The following is an 18596-nucleotide window of genomic DNA, read 5'->3' on the forward strand; positions in this document are numbered from 1 at the left end:
AGGAGACAAGAGAAGGGTGCTGAGGCTGTTCTTGAAGGAAACTTGTGGGAGAAAGAGAGGAGGAAGTAGGAGCAAAGCGTTGCTGCTAAATCAATAACTCATTACTGTCGTCATGCCCCGTAATCCACTTATTTTAATCTCCTGGGTCAGTCTAGGACAGCCAGTCAGGAGAAGCTGCTGGTCATCTTAATGGAGGAAGATATGTACCCTGAAAGAGCTTGTTTCAAGGGATTAAATTCAGTCCAGAAGAAAAGTTTGATGATTACTTTTGAGTTGGTAGGGGATCAGAGATCTGAAAGGGGTCTTTGAGCTCACTGAGGAGGGGTTTTTCACCTTTCTGGTGTGTCCTGGACCCCTCTGGCTGTCTGATAAAAGTCTGTGAACTCCTCAGAACAATGTTTTTAAATGTATAAAATAAAATACGTAAGAGCACAAAGGAAACCTATCATATTGGAAATAGTTATCAAAATAATACAAAAAAGCCATAGACTCTGGTTGAAGAACTTCACTGAGTCCAACCTCATCATTTTTTAGATCAGAGGAGAAGAGACTTATCCAAGGACACAAATTTACTAAGTGTCGGAACCAGAACTTGAACTCAGATCCTTCAACTCCAAGTTCAGAGCTCTTTTTATTAGATCAAATAGCTTCAATGAGAACCCACTCCTGGACATCACCAACACCATGACTCTACTGTGGCAGAGCAAACAATTCTAAATTTAGATCCTGCAACTCCTAATTCCTCCTTTGCATAAATGGTCCCCATGTTTAAACAATGCTTTCTCCCTCTCTCCTCCTTACAGAGACTTCAGCTTCATTCAAGGCATAGCACAAGGACTATATTTCTATATACAGACTTTCCTGATCTCTCTAGTAACTGGCCTTTTCTCCTTCTTAAAGTTCCTTTTTGGGGGCAGTTGGGAAGCTCAGTGGATTGAGAGCCAGGCCTAGAGACTAGAGGTCCTGGGTTCAAATCTAGCCATAGACACTTCCTAGCTGTGTGACCTTGGGCAAGTCACTTAACCTCATGGCCTAGCCCAGTGGTTCCCAAACTTTTTTGGCCTACCACCCCCTTTCCAGAAAAAATATTACTTATCCCCCTGGAAATTAAATTTTAAAAAATTTTAGTAGCAATTAATAGGAAAGATAAATGCACCTGTGGCCATCAGCACCCCCCTGGATTGCTGCAGCACCCACCAGGGGGTGGTAGCACCCACTTTGGGAATCACTGGTAGCTTTTACCCCTCTTCTGCCTTGGAAACTATATATAATATTGATTCTAAGATGGGAGGTGAGGGCTTAAAAATAAATAAATAAAATTCCTTTTTGTAGATTTGTTATTTACTTTTGTTCATGAGTAGAATGTAGGCTTCCAAATGGCATTTTTGGTTTTGTATCCAAATTTATAATACTGTACCTAACACATAACAGGTGCTTAATAAATGTTCACTGGATGGAACTCAGCCTGTCGTAGAGAACAACTCAAGGATGCTGCATTGCTTATGCAGAAATTCTTACAGGAAGTCCTAGCACTAAATCTCTTGGGCTCATGGCACTCATTCCAGCTTGAATACTTCTCTCCATTCATCTAAATCCTACAAATTCTTTAAATTTCAGAGGCAGCTAGGTGGTTCTGATAAAGTTTGTGACTTGGACTCAGGCGGAAATGAGTTCAAGTCCTGTCTCAGACCTTTACTAGCTGTGGCGCATGAGCAAATCCACGAATCACTGCAAGCCCCAATTTCTTCATCCGTCAAATGGGAATGCACGTTCCTCCTAAGGCTGTTTTGAGGATTTAATATATAAGGAGCTTGCCAAACCTTAAAGTGCTATGGAAATATTATCATCACCATCATCTGTCACATACTTTTTCTGAAAACCCTTAAAGACAGAAGGAGGGTAAGGGCTAGGCAATCAAGATTTGAATGATCTGCCCAGAGTCACATAGCTAAGAAGTGTCTGAGGCTGGATTGGAACCCAGACCCTTCAGATTCCAGGGCTGGTGCTCTGCCCACTGTGCTACGTAGTTGCCCCTCATATACTTTCTTGGAAGACAGGTGATGGGCTACGGGTACAGAATGAGATATGCATGTCAGTTGTGGCCAAAGTAGCAATGTATTTTGCTTGACTAAATCTATTATTATATTTTTTTGCAGAAAAACATGTTAATTAATTTTAAAAATTAACACACCACCACAGGAAATGATGCCAAAAAAGGGCCTGGAACTTTTGAATACAGAAGAAAAACTATTGATTGACTCCTATTTGAAATTCCAAGTCATGTGGTTAAATTTTGGAATTTTAATATCAAATAACAGAATTTTCGAGCAGCCACGGGGAAAGATTAGTCATGAAAGATCATCAGTCCAAATAACAAAGGATGATTTCATAACTATGAGGATTGACTACATGTACTATTATGAAGGAAGGCTTCTATTTGGGAGGAATGAGTTAAAAGGATAGCAATGGACTCAAAAATACAGAAGTATGTACCCCAATATATGTATATATACATGCATATATATTTATATATTTGTACATTTATCACACATACAAAAATACATCCACACGTAAAGAAGATCACTAAAAGATTTCAAATATAGAGAAGGAAACAGAAAAGTTCAGAGCAGATCTCAGAGGGTCAGGGAAGAACGTGTTCAGCCAGAGTACCAGAGATCTTATTTAAGAGATCACAATTCGTGTCTTCTGAGTTTGTTTGTCTTTTCATTTCCCCGTAGTGCTTTATCTCTATGTAGTGCAGACAATCACGTCTGTAGGAGGAGGTCAGTAAAGAATTCTTTAGTTAATAAACGAATGAGGGAATAAAAAGAAGGCGCTTGGCCTGCACGCTTCATTTCCCACATTTAGAGCCTACTAGCTAGAGATGTATTCCCATCCCTCACATCCTCGTCCCACTTGATAATGGTTTCTGCCATTTTCTTATCATTAATCTGGGGTCAGAGGTGATCAAATTAAGCTCTGCTTTCTGGGTAAATGTGTAATACAGTTAGGAAATATATACGAGATGCATATGTATGTCTATTTTAAAAATTATCTTTATTTTGCACTTAATAAACGTCAGATAAAAAATGGACATTTCCATATGCACAGAACAGAAAGCTATTGTTCAAGAAAATTCAGGACTATATTATGTAGAGCATGTTTTTAAGTATATAGTAAGTATGACCTGCAGTCTTCTAAGCTGGTCTGATTATCTGGGCTTCTTTTTGGCTTTCTTCTTTCTGTTTGGTTCTCTTTTTTAAAAAGAAAGATTCTTACAGGACTTTCTTTAAGGACAATATATTTCAAATGTTGCTGCTATATTCTCAGATTATAAATGAATTGTTTTTCCATTCCATTCATTTATGTTATCTTGGAATTATATTAAAGATTTGGAATTTCATAAATGCAATCCTTTTAACACCTCTTGGATTAACAAGATTTAAAATAACAATAAGCAATCCACTCAACACTTCCCTTCAAATATGCAGAATGAGGAATAAAATTTTAAAATGCCAAAGTGGTCATTTGTCTTGCTTAATTATGTATAACTGTTACAAGGGTTTTCCTTTGCTTTTCAATGTAGACTAAAGGTAAGGGGGGGGGGAGGAAATTATTTTTTAACTGAAAAAATTAATTAAAAAAATGAAAGCAGGGGAGGAATTTGCACTGATACCTGATTGTGAAATGGGTTCAAGTAATTCTGTAAACATGGACAGGTGTTTTTGACATGGCACAACAAAGCACAGCATGAATTGTGGCGAAGATTATAACAGCCAAGGGGGAAAAATGAAAAAAAGAAAGATCCAAAAGTGGACAGAGGATGGCATTAGATAGATGAGGGAGTGAAAATGGAAAGATTCAAAGGAAGAAAATCTCTGGTTAAAGAAACATCAATTAAAAAATTAATGACTTTATTTGTAGCACTAGGCAAGGATTGGAAGTTAATTTTTAAAAAGATGTATCTAAGATGTTTTTTAAAAAGTTGTATCTAAAAGTTAAAAAGTGTATCCAAATCTCCTTTATTTGGTGTTATAATTATTACTTACATTGTTTTTGGAGTCTGTTTGCTTAAAGGACAATTAAAAAAAATCACTTTAGGTATTCCCAAACTAAAATATATTTTTATTCTATTTTTATATACTTTTATTTTATCTGTCTCATTGATCTGAATATTATTCCCTCCAATGAAGTAGACTGAGACCCACTCTGGGTGATTCTCATCCATGTTCTACCATAAGCTTGCCACAAAAGGTTTACCCAATGTGATAAAGGCCTATCTCATTTCCCCTTGCTATTCAAGTGAAGCCCTTTAGTTGTCCCTTGCCCTAGTCACATGAGCAACCCAGGAAATCACCCAAAAACGAATGAAATTTTATATTTGTTCCTTGAAAAAATAGTAGCTTTCCCCAATACTGTAGAGCTGGTCATTTCTCTTTTCTGGGGGTAAGGAAAGGAAGTGAGAGAGAAAGGAATACAGTGTCTTAAATTTGAATAAATCTGAGTTTTCACAGGACACCTATCAATGCTTTCTTTAAATCAGTGGTTTCCAAATGTTTTTGGCCTACTGCCCCCTTTCCAGAAAAAAATATGACTTAGCGCCCCCTGGAAATTATGAAACTATTTATTGACCTCAGAATAGAATGTAATACAAAAAAAGTGTGGCCATCGCCACCTCCCTGGATCTCTGCAGCACCCACCAGGAGGCGGTGGCGCCCACTTTGGGAATCACTGCTTTAAATCATCATTAACGTCATATTGGTTTTTGGTTATTTGTTCTTTTCTCATAAATATAGAGGGTGAAGATGTCATAATAGCCATGACCTCTTAGCATAAAAAACAAAGATGGTGGACCACACTTACTTGCCTTTCTGAAAACTACAAATCACTAAAGGATTTTATTCCCGTGTCTCTCTGTGCAGGACTTCTGAACCAAGAGAGGAATACAATGCAGTTTGGAATGGGTTCTCAAGACCAGCACCCTAGTGATCCAAACCTCCACTGGTCAAGCTTTTTGGTCCTTTAGCTCTCTTCTCATAGGTCATAAAGAAGAACAGATTACATTAAAGTTATATCAAGTAAGAATGTGCTTTTGAGAGGAAAATATGGATAAAATTGAGTCTGAGAAGTGCTTTTAATTATCATTGTAAATGAGTTAATTTAAATCAAATCCATTCTATTGGATAGAGTCAGATGGGCACTGTAGACATGGGGAGGAGGACCAAACCAGCCTTGATTCTTCAACTATCAATCTGCTTAATTAGCATTGGAGGTGAAGAATAAGAACTTGGAGGTTTCTTTGCCATGAGGCAGTGACTGGAACCCAGGACTGTGATCCCCAGCTAGGTTCCAGTTTGGGGTTTAGCACTGTCTCAGTAGAGTGGCCTTGGGAAAGCAATCTCACTCTCCGGACCTCAGTGCTCAAATCTACAAAATGATGGGAGTTAGGTTAGATCGGTGATTCTCTAAATATCATCTGGGAACCTCTAAGTATCAAGACTACATTCATTATAATACAGAGATGCCTTCATTTTTAATAGGGTAAACAGAAATAATATAACCCATGTAACATGGTGTAAATATAATATAAAATAATTTAATATATGAATGTAATTTAAAATATAAAAATACAACCCACACGAACAAAGGCTTTTTGGAATATTCCTCAATAATTTTTAAGAGCGGTTAAAGGGCTCCTAAGTCCCAAAGTTTGAGAATGGCTAATCTAGAAGACCATGAAGGTTTCTCCCCACTTCACATTCTAGGAACTTGATTTCAACCAGTCATAGGAATAAAAGAAAGAAGCAGTCTTCTGATGTGGTAGGAAACCCAAGAGAAAAAAAGCAAAACAAGCATATTTGGAACACGAGCACGCAGATGGCATAGGGCATAGGGCGATTTAGTGACTTGCCAAGAAAAGGGACCATTCCTGCTTACCTAACTCAATGCACGTGATCCCAAGAGACCAGACATCTACTTTCCCGTCGTACTGTCCTTCGTCCATGGCTAGGATGACCTCTGGAGCCATCCTATTGATCAGAAATACACACAATTCAGGTTTCAGAAGAGAAGAACTAGAAATGTTGGAGAGCAAAGACTATGCCTTCCTGAGAAGTATTCACAGAACTACCTTCAGTTATTCTCAGATTTAATGAAAAGTTTTCCCGATGAAACATACAGAACATCTGTTATTATTATTGTTCAAATAGAGGCACAAACACAGAGAGAGGTGATCCTGGACTTTCACTAGGGCATCTGCTCCACAACAGTCTGACAGAGTGAACTGGGCACTCTGAGGTTAAGTGACTTGTGCAGGGTCACATAGCAGAGGCAGAATTTGAACCTAATTCTATACCTATGAGGCCATGATGCCTCTCATGCATAAATGCTAAAGCATGGGAATAGGGACTGGACCTTTGATTGCACTAAAAGAATAAGGATATCGTGATAAATACTGAACAACTGGTTTTTCAGAAAAAAAAATGTGCCCACAACATACTTTAAAGTTTAGTTTAGTTTTTGCATAATTAACATTTTCTCTATCGCTTTCTTAAGTCTATACAATTTACAAAATAAGAAACCAATCCTGGGTGGCTCAGTGACTCAGTGGACAGAGAAGCAGTCCTGGAGAGAAGAGGTCCTGGGTTCAAATCTTGCCTCAGCCACTTCCTAGCTGTATGATCTTGGGCAAGTCACCTAACCTCTATTGCCTAATCTTTACCGATCTTCTGCTTCAGAACTGATCCTTAGTATTGATTCTAAAACAGAAGGCAAGGGTTTAAAAAAACAAAATCAAAGGCATCGTTTGTAGCATTTGCTGATTTCTGAAGTATAAATGCTCACACTGAAAACATTTAATAATGGTCTCTTGTGAGACAGTCTGAGCTGGCCGCATTACACACCTGAATATAGAAAACTTCCAGAAGAGGAAACTCCATCTTCCAATGCACCTGTTCTACAGTTGCCTGGGTATACTAAGAGATTAAGTGACTTGCTCAGGATTGTCAGAGGCAGGACTTGAACTCAGGCAAGGATGTATCTCTCTCCCCTACACATAAATGACAAACTCAGCTTCTGAAATGGTTTATGGTGTTATAGCAAGGAGTACTACCATCTCTTCTGAGAGGATCACCAAAGAGAAGCTATATTAACCGATGGTGCATGTCTCCATCGCTTGGGTATCTCCTTCTGGCCTCCCTGAAGGACCAGACCTTTGCCTTCATTTTGCCCAGAGCCTGGTGCAATACAACGGATCAGAGAAAACTCACAGATGAGCAGATGAGCAGAAAATTCAAGGGTTGACTCAGTTCTTTATTAAACACGTGATTTTTTTCGCCCATTCCAAGACGGAGTCAAGCTCCAGTTTAGAAGTAAAGGGAAACAGGAGAACAGGCTCCGGCGTGTATGTAAGTTGGGGTTGGGGGAAGAAAAATCATGTTGGAGAACTCAAGGAGAAGATTTTAGAGTCCCTTCACTGAACAAATGACGTTTATGCTGGTTGTCGGAAGAGAGAAGGCTTAAGGCAGCCCCCTTGTTTATGCCCAGAGCCTCTGACTCAAAAGGCAGCATCAAGAGAAACCCCAAAGGAAACCTAGAACTTAGGTGTGCTCCCGAGATCGCCCTGATCGGCTCACACAAAGCAGCACGGAGCGAACCACGGGGACCGTCGTCCTCACCGCTCCGGTGCCGATGCCCGGGTTCCTCTCTCATCAATTTAAGCAAAATTCATTTGAATGCCATAAGAGTCGAGGCTTTTACGAACAGGGTCTGTTCTGTTCTCCGAGGCGATTCCAAAGCTGTCTTGGGACTGGCCAGGCCAGCACTACTCACCAGTAAGGTGTCCCCACAAAGGAGTTGGCGGGAGAGGCTATGGAGGCCGACCCAAAATCAGCTAGCTTCACCTGACCTGGCTCTGTTAGGAGAATGTTTCCAGCTTTAATGTCCCTGGAGGGAAAAAATACGAGGACAGACAGAGAAGGGGAGAAACAACACCACCTTTATCCATTCTGATGAAGGAATAGGTCAGAGCATGCAAATAATAAGACAACAAAGTTGATTAAACCTTTCTCGGGGAACCAGAAGGGGATTTGGTAATTACTGCTTGTTGTCAGGGGGTTCGGAGTCCTAGGAGTGTTTAGGGGGTGATAGTAATTACTTAAAGGGACAGCATCCTTCAAGGGGAGAGAATTGTAGGAGGCACAGTGTCAGACCCAGAAAGGACAGAGATTTGTGGGAAATGTGGCTTATTTGCAACCCCCTGCATGCTTGGTTGTCTTTTTAATCTATTAAAAAGCTGGGCGTTGTGGGTGGGGTAAATTGGTGCCATTTTGTAGCAACCTCTTTCCCCCCTACCCCTTTTTCTTTTCCAATGTCACTGACCTTTTTTTTTTTTATTTTAAACCCTTAACTTCTGTATATTGACTCATAGGTGAAGAGTGATAAGGGTAGGCAATGGGGGTCAAGTGACTTGCCCAGGGTCACACAGCTGGGAAGTGTCTGAGGCCGGGTTTGAACCTAGGACCTCCCGTCTCTAGGCCTGGCTCTCAATCCACTGAGCTACCCAGCTGCCCCTCACTGACCTTTTAGAGGAAAAACCATTTATGTCTCCTATTTACTACCTACCAATAAACCTCACCTGGAAACATTTCACTTCTCTCTTGTCCAAGCCCCTTCATCTCCCTCTTTAATGGTAATTGTGGCTCTAAGGCAGTTATATAGGAGGTGCTATTAAAAATAATACTGTAGAGTAAAGAGAAAACTGGAAAGAGCAAAATGAACCTGCATCTAGGTTAAGAAATTGAGTCCTGTTGTAGGCCACACAAGGTCGTTCAAGCCTACGATGGGGTGAGGGATGAAGAGGAGGAGGGAGGAAAGGAAGAGCCGTTTATAAAAAACGGATTGTTCATTCTATCCTAAGTGGGTCAATGTGGGGGAAGACAGGGCCCCGACTCTAAGAATCTCAGGATTTCGAGCTGGAAGGCCCCTTAGAGGACATCCAATCCAACTCCCTCATCTGATGAGCCAAGCAATAGATACCTTGTTCTCTACAAGGCATTTAAGAGGCGCCACGGACACCAGGAACAGGGTTTTCACAGAAATGATAGCATCTCTGGTTTGAAAGGGACCTCAGAGCCTTTGGGGCCAACCTGCATCAGATAAGGTAAAGAGAATGAGAAGGGCTGGACAGAATGCCACAATGGAGAGGGAGTCTGGGGGAAAGAGATCACTGAAGCGTCTGGGGAACGGCGAGAGCTTAGCTAGCAACCTCCGAGCCTTGTCGGGAGCCCTAGGAAAAGGAACCCCAGAATATCTGCTCCTTGAGGACAGCTCCAAGGGTTTTTGCCTTTCTGTGATTCTCAGTACCTGGCCATAGTAAGTATTTAATCAATGCTTGTGCATTTCCCCAAAACCTATTGGTGAAGCATCCTTGAACGGTGGATGGATAAAGCCTCTGGACTTGTAGGAGCGAGGCGGCCAGAGCCACACTCTGGGTATTTTGCTCCTTGCCCTCCGTGGTGAGGTGGCAGCTTTCCACAAGGTCTTCCAAGCCATCGGGGCTTCTGAACCTTGGGATGCACGTTTATGGATGGGGTTTCTCTGGTCTGTTAGCAAGGAAGAGTCAATAAAGCATCACTCCTGCCTTACCTATGAATCAGCATATGAGCATGCAGGTAGGCAAGGCCTTGCAAGGCACCATGGGCAATGGCAGCAATCTCTACTTCCTGAAGTGGTTTCTTATGGACTGAAGAGAAAAAAAAAGTCAACAGTGGGTTCTGTTCATCTCAGCACTGAACAATAACATTTTCCAATTAGGACAAGAGACTGAGAGCTCAAAGAGAAGCTTTCTGCCTCAATCCCCTCACTTCAGAGATGAGGATCCTGAGGGAGGCTGGGAAGAGTTTAGTGGACTTGTCCGGAGGCAGGATTCAAACCCACAGCTTTTGGCTCCAAATCTAGGGCACTACCTTGTTATTATGATAGAGTCTAGCCTAGCCTACCCAAGCATAACCCAGAAGAGCACCCCTCAAAGGGATGTCATAGCCTGGAACTGAACTTGTGTCACAGGCTCTCTTGGACTCTGGAGAAAGGACAAAGCCACACAGATGGCTGAGTCTAACAGGCCAGAGTTACGTCGCCATAGTCCCTGCTGACATTTTGACTGCCTGGAGTGTTTTTTGGTCACGTTATCTTCCTTTCCTCTGAAACCATCTATAATTATTTGTTCTAACTACAGGTTTTCATTATTTGTGAACTCAGCCAGCAAGCAGTTTCTATTCATCTATCAAGAAGGATATAAAGGGGGAAAAAAAAGAGGTTGAACGTTTTTATTTTTTTTTTAAAGAAAAATTAGACAAATCTCTCCAGGTGCTTGACAAATTTCCAAAAGTCTTTGGCACAATAAGGTTTCTGGAAGAGAACAGCAGGAAAGGCGGGCTCCGCCGCTGAGTACTTTAGAAGGGGACTTGCAAATTCAAGGCTGAACTTTTTCTTGGGTCTCTCAAGACTCAGGGTCCTTGAGAGAATTGTATTGATCTAACTTTATGCTGCTAATATCACACGTTACACCTAGTGGGTTCAAAGCAGCTTTAGGCCACAAATAGCCAAAAACAAAACTAGCTCCAAAAGGACCACTTAGAAGCCAACCTTTGAGAGGATCCCAAAGGTCAGTTAGTCCAACTTGTACCTGAACAGACATCTCCTACAACCTTCCTTGACAAGTGGTCACTCAGTTATCACTTAAGACCTCTGCCAGTGAGATTGAGAACCTGTTATATACCTTAGAAGATGGCCCATTCTACTTCTGTTTTTGTTTAGTTGTTTAAATCTTGTCTGACTCTTCGTGACCTCATTTGGGGGTTTCTTGGCAAGGACACTAGAGTGGTTTGCCATTTCCTTCTTCGGCTCATTTTACAGATGAGGAAACTGAGGCAAACAGAGTGAAATGACCTGCCCAGGGTCACATGGACAGTAAGTATCAGGGGCTGGATTTAAACTCAGTAAAATGAATCTTTCTGACCCCAGCCCTAGCACTCTATTCACTGTGCCTCCCAGCTGTCCATTCTACTTTGGACTAACTCTGATGGTTGGGAATCTTTTCACTTATATAGAGATGACTCCTTTTCCTTATATACAGAGAAAAGGGTAATTTCGACCCTTTACTCCTATTTTTTTCTCCTTGGCCAAACATGGCAAAGCTACTCTTTCCTTCATCCAATAGTTTTTCAAATACTTGATGAAGGTTGCCATGTTCACCTCAGGTAGGACCCCATTTTCTCATATAGCACTGACCCTTTAAAGTCTTGTTATTTATGATCTTTTCTTTGTCTTTTGTTGAGAATGAATGGTCCAGAGGAAGAATTTACATCTCCATATCCTTAAGAGTTGTTTGTTTTTTTTTTAGTAAAATTCAAGACAGTAAGTAAATTTCTACAAACTTTGTCATCATTTCTAAACTTTTATGAAGTTCTAATTGGTTTGGAGTCTTTACGCTATACTTGATAAATTAGTTGTTTAAATAGATCTCTCAATCTTAGATTTGACTCAAAGCCATATTATGTGTATTGGAGAATACATGAAGACAACTGCCAGATTCTCTCAATCCCTAAAGTCTTTCTTTCTCCAGGCCAAATGTTCTTATTTTTTAAAACTGATTCTTGAATGGCACAGTCTTCTTTCTCCCATTTTTCCCCTTTTAATCTTGGTTGCAATGATTTTGTTTGTGCAAAACCTTCTTAATTTAATGTAATAAAAATTATCCATTTTATATCTTATAATGTTTCAGTGTCTTGGTTAGTCATCCATTTTCCCCTTATCCATAAATCTGACAGATAAACTATTCTATATTCCCCCTTTTGCTTATGGTATCATCTTTTATTTTTAAATCATGTACCCATTTTGACTTTATCTTGGTACATACTGTGAATGTCAGTATATGTCTAGTTTCTGCCATTCTGTTTTCCAGTTTCCCAGGAGTTTTTGTGAGATAGTGAGTTCTTTTCCCAAGAGCTTGGATCTTTGATTTTATCAAATACTAGGTTACTTTGGTCATTTACTATTTGTGTATCTTGTACTATTTGATCCGCTATTCTATTTCTTAGCCAGTACCAGATTGCTTTGATGATTACTGCTTTATAATATAGTTTAAGATATGATATGCCTTTTATCGTCTTCCCACTCTGGCTGCACTTCTTTGCATAAGGCAGAGCGCTCCTTAGATGTCTCTATTAGAATAATACTAACAAGAGATGAGAATAGTTGTAGAAAGTTTGCAAATAGTTTTCATGTGTCAAGCACCCATTTATAACCAGAGTATCCTCATTCCCCAGCCCTTGAGTCAGGGCCCAATTTATTTCCCTTAAAAATCTATTTCAGATGAAATGACAAAGGGCAAAAAATATTCAAGTCAAAAGGTTACTATGAAGCAAGAAATGGGATTTTTGTTCTTACCTTCTAATAAGTCGGAGGCTGATCCTAAACAATATTCCATCACCAACTGCAACAGATTGAGAGAATTAGAAATGGGTGAATTAATTGTGTGTGTGTGTGTGAGAGCACGCGCGCGTGTGCATTCGTAGGTGCAGCTGAAGACTGACAGACTAAGGATTCAGAATGGGTTCTGGGAGAGGGAGGAGAAAGAAGGTAGCAACCATAGATTGTGTTTCTAGTTACCTTTTAAGTTCTGAGGGCTAACTGTTTAATCAGGTATAAATTTTTGTCCAAAAACAACAACAACAACAACAAAGAAGAATCTTCAGCAAGATAGCTAAGAATAATAGTGTTAAAGAATATTGATGCTGGATGATACTTGATAACGAAATAATCATTCAGTCAACAAGCATCTATTACTTTTATTAAATTAATTATAATTATATTTTATATAATGATATATAATATCTAAATATCAAATAATAAAACAATAAATTTTATGATAATTATTACATTACAATATAATTATTATTACATTTATTACAAAAAGCATTACATACTTACTATGAATCTGGCATTGAACTGAGCAATGGGGGAACAAGGATAGGTATAGAGACTAAATGTGGGATTTTATTGGTATGGGGAACTCCTAGATGAGGACATTCTCTCTACCAAAGCCTGTGGATACCTTCTCTGTAACTTAAAGGTCTTAAAAAATGCTAAAGACCTAAGGTTAAGGGACTTGCCCAAAGGCACACAGTCAGTAGGTGGCAGAGGCAGAGCTTGAGCTCAGATCTTCCCATCAATTAAGCTATACTGCCAATTAAAGAATATAAAAGAGAATCAACAGCAAGACAAAGGAAAGGACTTGGCTCTGAGGTCTGGTCTTGATCCACTGTTCAACGATGGGTCTCTTGGGAGTACAAAGAAAGAACTAGAACATTCCCTGCCCTTAAGGAGCTGGTCAATTAGTATTTATTAACTATCTATTGTCACTTAGTTGGAACTCAGTGATCCTGGAGTGGTGTATATTTCTTTCTCCAGCTCTTAACAAACGAGGAAACTGAGGCAAACAGGGTTTGCCCAGGGTCACATAGCTAGTAAGAGTTAGAGGTTGAATTTGAATTCATGTCCTCCTGATTCCAGGGCCAGCACTCTGTCCACTGATCCACCTCACTGGTGGGAAATTTTAAATGTAAAGTTGTACAGCTAGTTAGTGTCTGGGGCCAGATCTGAATTTTTTATCCTTTTTTTAAAATTCTTTGGACAATTTACCAGACAATTTACCTTTCAGATCAGGAGTCTGAGAATCATTTCTCTTCTCCCACCTTAGACTACTTACAGTATCTCTATTCAAAATTAAATCATTCTAGTTTACTATTTTTAAGTAAATGACTGGGTTGGCTTTTCATAATTTTCCTAGCTATTAGGTATAAGTTTTTGTTGCTATTGGCATTCCTGTCTGTAATGGCTATTATTTCCACTGTTTTATATATTATAGATGGGGAATTTCTAAGAACCTAAGGAAGAAGAGAAGCTGAGTGACTTGCTTAGACTCACAGTTAGCAAAGGTCAGACAGAGAAAGCACTGGAAATTAGGTCTTTCTTTTTCTTCATCCGGTATTCTATGCATCCATCATGTTTATTAGGAACTTGTGTGTAAAAGGTAATTCAATTCAATAAATCACATTTATTAAGTCTTTGCTACGTGTTGTTATTGAGTCATTTTTCAGTCATGTCCAACTCTTCTTGACCCCATTTGAGGTTTTCTTGGCAAATAACCTGGAGCATTTCCTTCTCCAACTCATTTTACTCAGATGAGGAAACTGAGGCAAAGAGGGTTTAGTGACTTGCCTAAGGTTACATAGTTATTAAGAGTCTGATACTAGATTTGAATTCAGGTCCTTCTGACACCAGGTTTGGCATACTATTGTGCCACTTAGCTGCCTCTCACTACGTGCACATCAAGTTAAATCAATGTGCCGGGCACTGTGCCAAATACTGGGCATCCAAAGAAAGGCAAATATAGGCTCTTTGCCCTCTATCTAATGGGGGTGGTAGGGAGAGAGACAACTTGAAACAACTCTATCCAGATAAACTATAGATAAGATACATTGGAGCCAATCTGAGAGAGAAGATGCTAGCACTGAGGAAGATGGGGAAGAGCTTCATGTAGATGGAAAGGTTTAGCTGAAACCTGAAGGCAGCAAGGTGGCAAAGATGAAGAGGGAGAGAGCATCCCAGGCATGGGAGGGATGGCCAGTGCAACTCCCGGAGTTAGTAGATGGAGTGCCTTGTGTAAGGAGTAGCAAGGAGGAGGCAGGTGTGCCTGGATCATAGACTATGTGGCACATGAGTTTTGCCTTTTTATTCTAGTCGCTCAAAGGCATTCAAAGAACACATTTATTGCCTGGCTTTTGGATGTGATTGAGATGGTTGCTAGTCATCATAATAACCACACATTTATATAGCTTAAAAATTTACCAAAAAAAATTCCTTGAAATCCTATGAAAAAGGAAATGATGGTATGGGATTCCCATCTTCTAGCTGTGGAAACGGAGGTTTCTACAAGGCTTATCCAGGATCATCCAGTGTCAGAGCTGAGATTTCCATTCCAGAGCTCCCTACTGCACCCAGGCTCCATCCTCTTCCCACTATGCCATGCCGCCTAGCCTCGGTTTATAAGAACTGCTTCCCCTCAAAACCCATGCTCCCCTGCACTATCTGAGGAGAAAGCTTGGGGACAGTTGGCTGCCCACGTTCCATTCTGAACATCAAGTGTGAGATCTCTGAAGCAAAGAATGCTTAAGAAGATCCAGTTTAAAAAAAAAAAAGATACTCAATTATATGCAAAGAGATGCAGGCGGTGGCAGGTTGCAAAAGAAGTTTCATTAAATACTTAAAAAATATTTCTTTAGCACCCAGGTGTTATGCCAAGTGCCACCTCTGTGAATCACAGACTCTCAGTTGGAAGGAGCTTCAGCAGTGGTAATTTAGTCCAAGGTGTACTTACACAGGAATCTCCTCAGTAACACAGCGGAACAAATGACCATCTAGCCTCATCTGGAAGGCTGCCACTTAGGGGAAGCCCAGCCCCATCCTGGGGGGCAGCCCGTTTCCCAGCAGAATGGTTCTCATGAACTGCAAGCCTTTCATGATCTCAAGACCTCCAAAGTACTCTTGGTTCTACCTTCTGGGCCCAAATGAACAAGTCCAGTCATTTTCTGCTTCCACAGTGTCAAACTCAATGAGAAAAGGGTCCCTGCAGGCTGCAGATTAACTTAGAAAACCACAAATTAACATGGTTATATTTGTTATTGATTCCCCACTTTCATTTAAATCTGGTTGGTGGTGGGGAGAACTCAGATGGTAAGACAATTATAGCATGTGTTAAGCAGATCTCTCTCGAACCTAAACACTCCCAGTTCCTTCCAGTGATCCTCACATGGCAGGGCCTCTAGTTTGCCCTTCCTACCCTGGACATAGACTGATTTCTCAATTATTTGAGTTCCAATTTGGTCTGAGTAGAATGCCGTAGAGGGGAACAATCACCTCTCTTATTCTGGACAGTAGGCTTCTAGATCAGACCCATTTGGCAGATACAGAAATGGCAAATGGAATATTAAACAGTTTAATATTCCATCTGCCATTTCTGTATATAAATATAAAATTTATATATAAATACAAATTTATACATAAATATAAAATGCTGTTTAGGAAAATTTCGAGATGGACACAAGACTCTATTTGCTTTAGGTTAGGTCCTCATCTCCACCTTTCTTTAAAATATCCTGCTGGACCTTTCTTTAAAATATCTTGGTGAATCTACAATCTTTTTCTCCCTTGTTATGTGTTTTGTTTAGAGAGAAAGCTTCTCCCCTCATCTCTCGACACTAGGTCCTTTCCTTTAAGACTATTTCCCATTTATACAGTATATGTCTTGTACAAGGGCAGAAAGGTAACACCATAGCTGGACCTGGAATCAGGAAGACTCATTTTCCTGAGTTCAAATCCAGCTTCAGACACTTATTAGCTATGTGACCCTGGACAAGTCACTTCACCCTATCTGCCTCAGTTTCCTCATCTATCAAAAGATCTGGAGAAAGAAATGGCAAATCATTCCAGGATCCTTGCCAAGAAAACCCCAAAAGGGTTCACTAAGAGTCAGACATGTCTAAAAGACGAATCAACTAACCAACTAACAATAACATACCTTGTATGTGCCTCCTCGTCTGCCTACTGTCGTCCCCATTAGAATGTAAGCTCCTTGAGGGGAGGAACAGTGTTTTAATTTTTTTCTTTTTTATTTGTTCTCCTTTCTTGGTCTCTCTAACACTTATCATAAAGAACATGGTAGAGGTGAGTAAATATTTGTTGGCTTGTTGACTGAAGGATGTTTAATCTCAAATAATACAGACCCTACAAAATACTTTCTGAGGCCAATAAGCACAAGCAAAAAATAGCAGAATTCCCTCTCACTTACCCAGGCAGTGTGCTCTTTCAAATAGCAGCCTTTATACTCAATGGTGTTGGGGTGCTTCAACTGTCGTAAAAATTTGACTTCCTTAAGAATATCCTGCCATTTCTGTGGGGAACCGGTTAAGAAAGAATTTTAGCTTAGGCCAAAAAGTCTTTTAATTTTAAATATGCATATCTACAGCATCACATTCAATATTTAAAGTATCTCTATAGCACATATGCTAAAAATGACTTAAAACATTGCATAAACCATGAATATGTTATATGAACTTTTATTATTGCTTTAATTCAAATATGCAAATGCAATCGCTCATGCAACATATGATAATAAAGCCATTCGACTAACCCTGATACTATCTGCATTGCCTCTGACTTAATTAAATCCACTTCAAAACAGACTTGAGTGAGCTAGACCAATGGGCATACTTGTCACAGCCTTGTGTGGAGAGAAAAAAGACGTGTTAAAGGAATGTCTGAAGAACTCATTTCTACTGTCACAGGAAAATCCCCTGTAACTTTGCTTGATTTAAACCCATTTAAATACAGAATTGCCTTGATCTTACCTCATTGGTTTGTTTCCCAGTGTAAGACATTTTCTTAATTGCCACCACTTCATTGGTGTGGGAATTTGTGGCCTACATGAAGGGTATAGAAAGGAAATTAGAATTAGTAGGATAGGAGGCAGGTGAAATTAAATATTCAATTTTTGCTTTTTTCTTTGACCTCTTGAAATTCAGGCTCACAGAACTGAGAGAGTCCACCTTTGAAAGTCAATACATTTCAGTTCTTTGGACAAGCTAGACAGACCTTACACTTGACTTTAGGAGACATTTTCCCTTTAGTTCTTTTGCTTCTCATACAGTCTTCATAAGGGTAAAATGATACTTCAATGAACAATTGCATGTATATCAAGAACCCCAATCTTGCTTTTCCTTGTAGATTGGCTCTTTACATGGGAAATTTGGAAGATACTCTATTATGGTGTTTGAGCTTCTTTCATAAGACTATTCCTGTACCAACCAATTGTTAATCAAAGCAAACTACTTTTATAATCTTTCTCCTCCCCCCCATAGTGCTTTAAAAATAATTTCTCAATGATTACATGAAGACAAACTTAAGATATCAAAAGATCATCTAACCTTGACCTTCATTAGTTGTTTTTTTAAATAATAGGGCTCTACTTAAATGTACTATCATTGATGTATCAAGAAAGATGCAGTACAAGTTATTTTGGCTTTAGGAAGTTATTTTCTTTTTTTGTGTGATCTGAAAAGCTTTATTTATTTAATTAATTAAGAATATTTTTCCATGGTTACATGATTCATGTTCTTTCCCTCTCCTCCTCTCACCCCTCTCCCATAGCCAACGCACAATTCTACTGGGTTTTACACGTGTCATTGATCAAGACCTAGTTCCATATTATTGATATTTGCATTAGGGTGATCACTTACAGTCTACGTCCCCAATCATATCCCCATCGACCCATGTGATCAAGCAGCTGTTTTTCTTCTGTGTTTCCACTCCCACAGTTCTTTCTCTGGATGTAGATAGCATCCTTTCTCTTAAGTTAGAGAATTATTTTTAAGACCCAATAAAACTATGTAACAATTCTGAGGTAAGGGATTCAAGACTGAAAATTCACTTATAAATTTTGGTCAACTAGCTTTTGAGATGTTGTTTGATCATCTTCT

At 39.6% G+C, this 18596-nt stretch overlaps 1 protein-coding gene across 1 annotated transcript in view; it reads right to left on the minus strand.

The window, feature by feature from the left end:
• Positions 1-18596, minus strand: part of TAOK3 (TAO kinase 3) — a 149554-nt gene that overhangs the window by 107708 nt on the left and 23250 nt on the right. The window contains exons 4-9 of the mRNA XM_044685447.1: positions 17469-17540; positions 16910-17011; positions 12448-12493; positions 9646-9742; positions 7831-7944; positions 5938-6029 (exon numbers count right to left, since the gene is read on the minus strand). Coding sequence (XP_044541382.1) covers positions 5938-6029; positions 7831-7944; positions 9646-9742; positions 12448-12493; positions 16910-17011; positions 17469-17540 — 523 coding nt within the window. The remainder of the gene's footprint in view (positions 1-5937; positions 6030-7830; positions 7945-9645; positions 9743-12447; positions 12494-16909; positions 17012-17468; positions 17541-18596) is intronic.

The sequence above is a fragment of the Gracilinanus agilis genome, chromosome 1, assembly GCF_016433145.1.
Source record: "Gracilinanus agilis isolate LMUSP501 chromosome 1, AgileGrace, whole genome shotgun sequence".
NCBI lineage: Eukaryota > Metazoa > Chordata > Mammalia > Didelphimorphia > Didelphidae > Gracilinanus > Gracilinanus agilis.